Below are 11,322 nucleotides of genomic sequence, written 5' to 3' on the forward strand. Positions count from 1 at the left end.
GTCATGACTGCCGGTGACAGATGACCTGCAGCATGTGACGCCACAGATCCACACTGACGATGAGAGAGCGGTCGGCGGAGCCTTGAACAAAAAAAACAACAACTGCCAAGTACATGTTTTCCTTTAATATTTCAACAGTACAAATTATATCTGACTTTAGAAACATGACATGAGAAACACATCGCTTCACATTTCTGAACATCATATTCATCGAGAACATTCTGGCCCACTGAGAAATCACCTGAGAGAACGAGTTAGAAAACCGATTCAGTTGGATATGAGGACTTTGACTTTTAGAATAAGGGATAAACCAAAATATGCCGACACTGTGTCAACTACAGTATGAGAATTAAATATATCTTCTGCTTCAGTCTCATCACCACCTGCATTAGTTAAACACCGGTACTGTACACTAATGGCTAGCAAATATATTACAGGACCACTTTACACAAATGTCATACTGTTTTTTTTCTTCTTTTTTTTTGCCCAAAATAAAACATCAAAAAATATTGAACATTTTACAACATACTGAGAGAAGTTAAAGTCTTACAAAGTGTGCAAATGTCACCGTACGGTCACGAGACGACTTCGGATGAAGGCACCATACTTTTAGTTTCCACTCCGCACGCGTCGAGACTGAACTGTGCTGCAGGGTTAATGTTGTTAAAACTGCCCTAAACAGCTGATTCTCACTGGGGCTGCCCATGAACCAAAGAAATATAAAGATTGAAAAATTAAAATACAAACACAAACAAACAAAAAAAAAATCCCTCAATGTAGATACCGTTTGCCCTTTTTAATAATGTTAGTATTTGCATTGTTTTTATTATCAGAAAGGTTTATTATGTAGTAAGTAGTGAGTTATTATTCAGCAGGCTAATATGGTTTGTGCTAAACATATTGCATCATGACGAGATCTTTTCTTTGATTCGACAGGAAACAAACCGTTTACCAGTACGAAATAAAATTATAACCACAAAACAGAACAGTAGAAAATTTACTTACTGATTCGGCACCAGACGTTAGCGCACTAGCTAATGGAAAATCTAACAGTGTGCTAATATCTTGCCTGTTAATAAATAAATAATTCTTCAGCTTTTACAACACAGCTTCAAAGTTCAGACCATGACAAACTTGCATACGAGGGGAAAAGATTTCTTTGACTGAACAAGACGAAAACCGTCAAACTGTTAATTAACGGCGACCAAACTTAACTAGCTAACGAAACTCGACTACCTAACGGTAAAAACAGTGGGTTAATATCCCTCTGGTTTGTGCTTCAGCTTTGACAATGGAGCGTTTAAGTTCAGAGCATAAGATTTGTACAAGGAGTTTTTTCATTGATTGAAGGGGGACACAAACCGTTAGCCAACCAGAACTAAGAAAAGACTTTGCTAGCTAACATATTTAGAGTCAATTAAAGTATTGAATTAATCTAGGGAGAAAATGTGATATCAGTTAATATCAGTTGGCTCATGCTTTACGCTAAAAGTAATTAATTTTTGGGTTTGACAACACAGCTTCAGCGTTGTGCAAGAGGGGTAGTTTCAGACCTCGCTAGCTAACAAATTTAGAGCTACAACGTGCCTGTATTTGACTACTCAGGTTCCTCTGCCTGGTTTATGCTAAAAGAACACCTTCAGTTTTTGATAGTTTAAGATTTCATTTTCAAAATTCAAAATTTTAACCACTGAACTGAACCGTAAGCTAACCTGAAGCAAACATTTAGCTACTTAATTGAACTGTAGCTTAAACAGAGCCAAACTTGACAAGCTAACGACTTTAGAGCAAAACTATCTTTATTGAACTAATATGTTATAGAGAACACACTAGGCTAATGTGTCTGGTTCATGTTTTTGTACAGCAGTTTCATTGATTGAGGACATTAATTAGCCACCATTAGCTAATCTAGCTTCAGATAGCATTAGCTAGCTAACCTGGACCATTAGCAAACTACAATCGAACCCGTAGCCCTTAAATGGAACCATTATGACAAATTGTGCTGACTATATATTTTTTTCCTTTTTTATCTTTAATTAAATCCAGTCAGACCACAATTGGCATGACAAAATATATTTGCATGTTGTGGTGAAGAAAGGTGGGACAGGAAGCAGTAAAGTTTTAGTCGGAGCACAACCTGATGGATCTTACCTGACTAGCGGGATAAAAATAGCATCCCACAAGTTGAAAAAAATTAATTTTTAAATATTTCCCATCACTTCTGTCCTCAAAAATCTGCAGAAGTCACATAGTTGGGTAAGTAAATTTAAAGCTGAGGTCAGCGCATCGACTATATATATTCATGTACCCACTAATCATATGAATTTAATCAGATTAAGGCGATCCAGATGGTGTAAAGTGTTGCACCTTTGGTCTACTTGGTCTCATCCACATTATGCTAAATAACAGATATCCATTAGACAAACTAGACTTTTGCTCAATCATCACATCAATTTGGGAATGTCAATGAATTCTGATTTTTGATTTCAGGAAGGTATTGATTTATGCCTTATATAAAAAATATATATATATAACATAATATAATATACCATAATGGCTGATGTGGAAAGAAGAATTCAGTCATTTTCCCTCTTTTCTTTACTATAGTCGCCTTCAAATTAACACAGGCCATATTAAACCTCTACTTTTGTCAGTACTGACTGAACTGTGTCTGTAGCACCAGTTTCCAAACCTATCATGCACCTAATGTTGACATAAGTGCTGAACCTATTAGATGATTAATCCAGTAGTTGATATACAGAAAAAATAATCTACTTTCAAAATCAATTAATCTTTTCTGTCATTTATATATAAAAAAAAAAACAACAGAAAAACCAATTTGTGATGATTTGATGATTTTCTGTTTTCTTCAAACACGGCCTTACTGTGAAACCTTGAACAAAGGTTGATGTTGAGACTGAAAGTTGTTTTAGTTCCAGCCCTCCACAACAAACAAATGTAAACTTGTCAGGGAAAACAGATACTGTGAACCATGTAAACACTTTAATTGAACCATTCCCTTAATGTGGTTATTATCATGGGCATGTAAACATGGTAACTGGCAAACTCATAGCTGATAGTAAAATAAAATAATCAATCAATATTAAAATAAAAGGCAACACTTGCATTTGGGCAACCCCCGCGTGTAGTGCAAAATCATCTCTTGCAGTGTTAACCCTGAATCGCAGATCAGTGGCACTGACACACTAATACTGATAATCCACAGAGATGCACATCACCCAGCTTCACTGCATACACCGAAGTTCAAATTCACAAAGCCACAGTCTGAGCACCACCGGAGAGATTTAACCAAACAAACTGTGGCTGAAAACAGGGCTACAGTCTTCCTCACAGAGGAGAGGTCGGGTAAGTATGACCTCGGAAAACACACAAAAAAACAGCGTGAAAAAGGTCACAAACAACAGAAGCAGTTCAAGATTTAAAACATGTGTCCGTGTGCAAAGTTCCCTCTTGCAGTAGAAGCAGATTCATCAGTAATGTAATCCAGTCAGTGGCGATAGATCCAACGGTGACAAAGATCACACAAACATCCTCCGATCTTCAGAGCTGCAGCTTCGTTTCAACAAGGTTGGAAAAGTTTTTTTTTTTTTTTTTAACCCACCAACTACACTGGCTACTATATTCAAACAACCATTTTAATCAGCAAAACAGATTATTTAGGAAGAAAAACAAGCCTCCAAACACATGATGGCCAGTTACTTGCTTCGTTGTCAGATTTAGTCAAAATCTATATTCAACAGATCTGAGTTCACCCCTGGAATTAGAGACATTTCTAAAATGCATCTTGAGCTTATGTTTCAATTTCACTTGCAAATTAAAATCAGAGTTAAACTGCTCTTAAAACACAGTTCGGGTTCAGCAGCAATAAAGCCAGACAGGAAGTTTAGGCTGCTTGATAACTCACTTTAGGTATAAAGTTAAAGTTACTGCGTGGAGTTGATGACCACTAGTGGAGCTGTGGAGAAACGTTTTGATGAACTGGTCCCCGTTTTGTTTGCATCTCGTGATCTATTTGCATGTGCACGAGGACGGGGTGATGCAACATGTAGTACATGCAAGCCATACATCATTTGGTGAAAGAAAAGTCCACTGAGTACCTTTAAATATCCTTATCCGAGTTATTTTGAATCTCAACTGTTAGTGGTTATGTTGTGTTATTAGGGTGGAGGCGACCTGGTGAATACCTTCGCATTTTTCCTAAACTTTTTCAATCCCTTTCGGACATATCTCCAAACGCAGCTCACCAAGATGCATTTAATTCCCAAGTGTGAACGGGGCCGCAGACTAATGAGTAACTTCCCACCCTGTACTGGAATGACATCAATTATCTCCTGAGATCTCCCATTAAGAAATTCCCCTGATATAAAACACCACCACGACGGCATGGCACAGGACTGAAGCAGGACTATATCAACTATACAGCCAACACTATTACATCGTTATACCGAGAAGCTGTATACATTACAGTGAAGTCTATTGCGTATCCTGTTCTGTTAGGGGGGAGGGGGGGAGGGGCATCACAGGCAGGTCACATTTACAGGTTTGAGGAGGAAACATCAAATTCATCAAAGTTTCACAACAACTGAACTCAAGTGGGAACGATATTATATCCAGTTGACCAGTTTACGGGGGAAAGTACAGCTGCCCTTGGTTGTTTTTAGGTAAATATCTAATACCATGGGAGGGTGGAGGAATAAAGAGAGCCTTGAGCAGCAGCCGAGCATGATGGGAAACTGAGTCAGGTCCACGCCACTTTGCGCGAGATGGCCTGTTTGAAGCACTCAGGGTCGACGTTGCCCCCCGGCCGCAGCGCCCTCTCCAGGCTCACCAGCACATTTTGGTGGCACTCCCTGATGTTGACCGGGTACTTGGCCCTCAGCAGCTCGTAGGCGGCGATCAGCCTCATGTTCTGCTTCACCATCAGGTACTGGATGATACACGTCGGTGCCAGGGAGAACCCGTCCCGACAGTGGACCAGGACGCGCTTCCTCTTCTCGGTGGAGGCGTCGATGCACTCGTTGATGTCCTCGAAGCAGCGCTGCTTCAGGGCCGGGCCGTCGCCCAGAGCGCCCGGCACGTCTCCGATGTCCACCTTGAGGCGGGACCAGCTGTGGCGGGTGCCGCGGGAGCAGGTGCAGGGTATGAGGCTGAGGCTGGGCCCCGGCTCTCCCGGCACGCAACTCATGTCGATGATGCTATCGATGTTGTTGCGGCACAGGGTGCGACCGTTGTATGCCGCGTTCAGGTTGCCAACGTAGATGTAGTCCGTCACCTTGGAGATGACAGGTTCGGAGTACTGGAAGTGTTCAGGGCCGCTAGGTTTGGGCTCGGGCGTATCAGGGCCCCTGGCACCCGCCGGCCCCGTGGCGGCTCTCCTGCTGTAGTTGCGCAACTTCTTGGAACCAGAACGGGACGGAGGGTTGGAGTCGGACTCGGAGCTGCTGTTCCAGGGTGGAGAGAAGAGAGAGAAGCGGCTGGAGGACTTGCTCTTGTTGAGGATCTCCACTGGACTGGACAGGCCAGAGCTGGACGCTGTGGTGGAGGCCGAGGCGCAGAAGAGAGACGCTCGCTCAAGAGAGCCTGTGCTGCTGGCTGCTCCGGCACTGTGGGCCTGCTCCATCTGCAACAAACACACACCTGACATCTAGTCCCCCGTATAACACACCTGACATCTAGTCTCCCATATAACACACCTGACATCTAGTCCCCCGTATAACACACCTGACATCTAGTCCCCCGTATAACACACCTGACATCTAGTCCCCCGTATAACACACCTGACATCTAGTCCCCCGTATAACACACCTGACATCTAGTCCCCCGTATAACCCGTATAACTCTTCACCCCAGGAGTCTCTGGATGGCCAAGTGACCTTCTTGTTAACAAGTCAGAAAGTAAACTTTTATTTCTGGCATTTCATTTCTTTGAACAGTTATTAGTTTTGCTGACTCCTGCTGAAGATGTTGCAGCTGTTGCAGTTTGTGTATGTTTAGTCGTACCTGCGCTTTGAGGTTATTCTTCCACTCCTGCGTCTCCAGAGCTTTGAAGCGTCCGCTGCTGTCGGAGGAGACCGACACGCAGAGGGGCCGGTGAGCTCTGGGGGGGAGCTGGGGGGTGAGGGCCACAGGGACGGGCCTCGCATCGGCGTGCTCGCTCCTACTCATCATCAGATTTGGACAGGAGCCTGGGACACAGGAGGACATGTCAATGCCAAATGTCAAAGACACCTGATCTAACCCTTTTGAGAGAACAAAAAGTTTGGCCAACTCTGGAAAGGAGCCAAAATAATTGGTTGTTTTTTTGTGGTTAAATTGAGTGTGTGACACTAGTCAGTCATTTTATCACTCTCTCACTAAGAGACTAAGTCAAGACAATTTTCCAGGATTAATTTTATAATGAAAAAACAGATGGCGGCTGGAAATGACGTGCGTCCTTTCTCAATTTGTCCAGTGGAAATCACAGTAACATCACCTATAATATCTACTGCATTTGTCTATGTTTACTTAACTATTCTATATAAATATTTACATAAACATAATACTGTGCTGACATGTATTCAAGTTTTTTCTTGTTTCTTCTTGTATCAGTGATATTTTGTCAAACTGAGTTACATTAGAGTTTGGACAACAGGTCAAAGTGTTAAGATAAACTAATTTTCCAGTGTTTTGAGAAAAGAAGAATGTTTTTACACAGACGATTAGAAGAGTCTGAGGATTTTTAAAAGTACCATCAGACCAGTAGCATCTAAGTTTTGCAAACAATACAAGAAATATCTCTTTTAGGTAAAATGACGCTCGGCTCTGTGACTTGAATGACATGCAGGAAAAGGTAGAAACTGGGGCTTTTCAAACACTCTGCATTAGATGGGCCTCAGCTGACAGGATGCTGCATTGGACCTCTCTATCCTGGAAGTCATCCTACCTGCACATGAACATCTAACCCATCAAATTTAGAAGCATTTTCTACATTCAGATAAAGTTGGAAATTAGACCTTTTCCATGGAGGGTTTCACCTACCTGCACATTGTGAGCGGGTAATGGACTGAATCAGCAGTGTGTTCTGGGTTTTCAACAGGCTGTGCAGAGTCCTCGCTATACCTGTAGATGAGAGGTCACCTTGCCGTGAACCTAACAAACCCATGGGTGGTGATAAGTGATGATTTAGTTCAGAAAACAGGTGGGGAAAAACACCGGCCTTACCGATCCTTCCATCCTGCTTGCAGAGCACCTTTTTATCCAGCAGCTTGTGCGCACTCAGGTCTTTGTTCCACTCTTCCTCGGCTTCCATGTTCCGCCTCCTGCAGACAGAGGCACAAAAACCCGGCTCTTGCGGGCCGTCATCTTTGGCAAGCCGAGCGACACTTCAGCTCCATGGGACGGACATGACTTCAGCTGCGGGCGGCGTGGACGGACTCTGCTGCTGCTACTAGCATCACCGGCTAAGTTAGCCGCTAACAGCAGCCTGCTAGCTCACTGTGTGGGGGTCATGTTGTTGGGCTGGTGTGGGCTCTAACCGTCGGTTATTTCTGCCCCACGGGGGGAAGAAATGCCGCAGTAAAGTAAAGTGTGAACACCGGAGGACGGAGCTAACATGACGGCCCAAGTGGTTAACGGTTAAAATAAAAAAAAAATAAAAAAAACTGAACGTTAGCGAGCTAGCCGCTGCTAGTTAGCATAACTACCCGCTGTTTGCTGCTCGTATGCGGGTGCTGCAGCACATTACGCCCCCCAGCAACAACTACAACCGCATCTTGTGTTTATTACGCGGCCACACAACACAGCCTTACGTCGGTGACAAACACCGCAAATATCATAATTTCCACGGAGCTCCCGTGACTAGCTGGCTGGGCTACTGGACGGCACCACCACCAGGAGAGCGGCATCACCACGGAGCCGCATGCGCTCTCTGTGCAACTTCCTGCCCTCAGCTGTGCCTTCCAGGTGGTGTGAAAAACTCACGACAGTCTCTACCAACCAAACAGTTTAGTTAATAAGTGGTAGAAACAAGGTGAGACCTGGCTGGAAGTTAAGATTTGTGAAGGAAAAGAATGACCTGTATATAACTTGAGAGGAAAACTACCTGGAAGGCAACTACGGGGGAAAAAATAAACAAATCACTCAGGGATCGTTTGATGAATCTACAGGCGTTTCTTATATGGGCGGAATAATTCAGTTTAGCGATGAACTACATGTCAGGTTGATTCAGAACACTAAAACGACTGCCTCTTCATAAATTAAAAAAAATATGAACGTTTTATTAATGATGATTAAATCACAAACCGTTAATTTCTCATAACAACATAATAAATAAGTGCAGATTAAAAGGATAATAATTTCCCTCTCTTAACAGCTCCAATTTGACTGGATTTGACTTGCATCCTATGAAAGTGTGTGGCCCTTTGTAGCCATGGTAGACCGCAAAGGCCAAACTGAAATGAGGTGGTCTGGCATACAGAGGGTTTTCAGTTTGTGTCACCAGCTGTGCCCGCCATCACTGTTTTGCCTCTAAGCACGCCTCCTGTCGCCTACCACCCTTGCCAGCACGCAATTTTTTCTCACAAAAACGTGGAAGTTTAAAGGCCCTTGGCTTTAACAGTTGTACTGTTAGCTTTTGAACTGAGCCGAAACCCTGTACTCACATTTAAAAGTGGCTTTCTGTCTGCGTTGTTTGCGACCCGTTGGCTCATTTGTTTCTCAAGAAAAGAAGGTGACATTTAAAGTAGCCTTCGAAAGGGGACGGTCTAGTTTCGCAGTGAAAGAAAACTGCAGAGGTACTTAAGTTATTTCTAATTAAATTTAATATTATATTGTCGTATTTTCCTTCTACATGGGCATAGGTTTCGTTTAGCTGCACAGCTAATGCCGGATTAGCTTGTCTGCTGCTATCTGAGCTAACTAGCAAGCTTTTTCTTAATGGGCAACATAACATAAAGAATAGTTAGGAAACTAGCAAACAATATTTCTAAAATTAAGATCGAAAAACATTTCCTAGTGATTCATATCTTGCATGGTTTTTGAGACTTCTTGAGAAAAAGTATAGTAATATCTAGTATCGGACCTCCTCCTCCATGGCTCCACCCTGGTCATCAACCTGCCTGTAGGTGACGTGGTTTAAATGCACGTATTTGAGACATATAAGCTTTTTGTCTAAAATAACTTTTGTTTCCAAGGGTAAAAAATGGGCTGCAACTCAATGATTAATTTAACAGTGCAAACAGACCAACATTTCAACATTGAAAGTAAAGCATTTTGATCTATTTTTATTCCCTTTGTTCCTTTGGGAGTTTTCTGAGAAGCACCAGATTCTTGACCCAACAGCACATACTTATTAGTAAGTACTAGTAGGTACCAGGTTAGAGAATAGCATCATAAAAATTAATAACATGCACTTAAATCTGTACAAAAATAAATTCTAACTCTAGTCTGATTTAATAACCATCAGTTCAGAAAAACTGTAATGTTCATTTGAACAAAAGAAATCTAGCGTTACTTATTATTTTCTTCACATCAGCTGAACAGTTTCATCATGTTGTTATGTGACCTGTCTGGTGAAATAAAGAAATGCTCATTTGACTACTAATAAACTTACACATTCATTTTGAGAAAGCTCTCTAAATAATTAACAACATCTAAAACATTTGCAGTGTGTCTAAACTGAAGCTACAACTTTTTTCACGTCACACCATCAGTTTTATTAATCGACTCACCGTCTGTGTGTGTAAAGCTGGTTGTGGTTGTTCGTCTGTTTCTCAGTGTGGCAGCGGACTGACTGAAGCAGCAGCAGCTGTCTGAAAACAATTATCTGCGCTGATCAGGAGCCTGTTTTTTCTTCTTCTTCTTCTTGTGTTTTAATTGGATGGCCGAGTCTCTCTCCAGGTATCCTGGTAACCCACCGACCGGCTGATGTCACTGCTCTCCATAATGAAGTGTGAGTGTATTTGGCTGCCTTTGTCAATAAGCAGGCAGGGAAATTCACAGGAGATAAGACCGACAACAAAGGCCACGTCTGCCATGACGTGATTTGAGGTGACCAGGACACACTCAGCTTCTCTGGTTACAGTATGTTACGGTGGTTTTAATGGATTAATTACATTATATTTGCTATAAAAGGCTCCTTATTATAATCCATCAATTCATCTATTAATTAAGCCAATGTTGTGGTTGGGCCCCTGAACTTGCACCTTAATTGAAATATCCGTTTAAGGTACAGTATAAGTAACTTTAATATTATCTTGATATTTGTACTTTGTGTGAAAACCCATCTATTCATACAGAAAATCCCCAAAATTTATTGTAATCATTTACATTGTCTGTTAGTGTAGCCCAAATCTGAGTAATTCTACTTTATTAAATACATGAATACTAAATAAGAATTCTTTATCTTGTTACCAGATAACCACATTTTGTCCCCAAAATAAAACTGCTACTCAGCCTTTTTAATTAAAGCTTTAACCCTGGTCTCCTTTGAAAAGTATCTCTTTAAATTTTACAACCAAAAAGTCAAATACAAAGAGTGAGTATGACCGAGCAGGCAGACGGTGATAATTGGTCGAATGTCGCCTGTGACGTTGGATGACCAAAATTCAATGTCAGGCCAACATCAATTTAACATAGAATACTGACGAAGTTGATACTGTGTTGGTTTTTAAGTTGTAATGTTAAATTATCAAATTCAAATGTCTTCCAACGTCATATTGATTTAGAATACCGACATTTTAGTCGTGAGGTAATGTCACAAAAACCCAACGTCTGCTGAACGTCACAACGTCAGTTAGCCAACATTGTTTTTTGACATGAACTCAATTTTCATTTTCGACGAAAACTCAAATAAATTTCAATTTAGCATAGCAAAGGTCTTAAGATTAGACTGACCAAAAATGATGTAGAGTTGTTTAAGTATGACATCCGCAAAAATGACGCCAAAATTGTTTTCAAGCATGTTTATGCCCTCAGAAATAAAGAAGGAACACAACAGTTTCAGTAGGGTCCTCACACCAGTCGCTGCTCAGGCCCTAATTAAGGGCAAAATCATGTACTCCTTAAAATGAACTAAATTTCTTAACAGAGGTTTTTCAAATGAAGGGATCTCTTGCTATGACACTAAACACTTTGATTGTTTGTTCTGTTTTCAGAGGGAAGTTAAGGATCAGTTAGGGGTACTTTAATGTATTGTTGTTTCATTGTGACATCATTATGGACATAAACTTAGAATCTGAGCACTTGGTGCCCAAACTGAACATTTCTGGAAATCCCAGATTAAATTCAGCAACTTTTTTCTCAGCATATGGCAGCCAACATTTT

General features: G+C 41.5%; 1 protein-coding gene across 1 annotated transcript; it reads right to left on the reverse strand.

Moving 5' to 3' along the window:
- Nucleotides 1–110: 110 nt before the first annotated feature.
- Nucleotides 111–7,920, reverse strand: LOC111653208 (uncharacterized). Its single transcript, XM_023403682.2, has 4 exons — nt 7,222–7,920; nt 7,039–7,119; nt 6,022–6,206; nt 111–5,641 (listed from the first exon to the last, which is right to left on the reverse strand). The coding sequence occupies exons 1-4, from the start codon at nt 7,307–7,309 to the stop codon at nt 4,760–4,762; spliced, it is 1,236 nt and encodes a 411-aa protein (XP_023259450.1). The 5' UTR covers nt 7,310–7,920; the 3' UTR covers nt 111–4,759.
- Between the last annotated feature and the right edge of the window lie 3,402 nt (nt 7,921–11,322).

This window comes from Seriola lalandi, unplaced genomic scaffold, assembly GCF_002814215.2.
Source record: "Seriola lalandi dorsalis isolate HSWRI2012SDOR001 ecotype SW California unplaced genomic scaffold, Sedor1 jcf7180002054177, whole genome shotgun sequence".
Classification (NCBI taxonomy): Eukaryota; Metazoa; Chordata; class Actinopteri; order Carangiformes; family Carangidae; genus Seriola; species Seriola lalandi.

Excerpts from the sequence above, each read along its gene's own strand:
- LOC111653208 (XM_023403682.2), bottom strand. The coding sequence starts at position 7,309 with ATGGAAGCCGAGGAAGAGTGGAACAAAGACCTGAGTGCGCACAAGCTG. Across the intron at positions 6,207-7,038 it reads TACCCGCTCACAATGTGCAG|GCTCCTGTCCAAATCTGATG; the intron begins GTAGGTGAAACC and ends CCTGTGTCCCAG. Across the intron at positions 5,642-6,021 it reads AGAATAACCTCAAAGCGCAG|ATGGAGCAGGCCCACAGTGC; the intron begins GTACGACTAAAC and ends TGTTTGTTGCAG.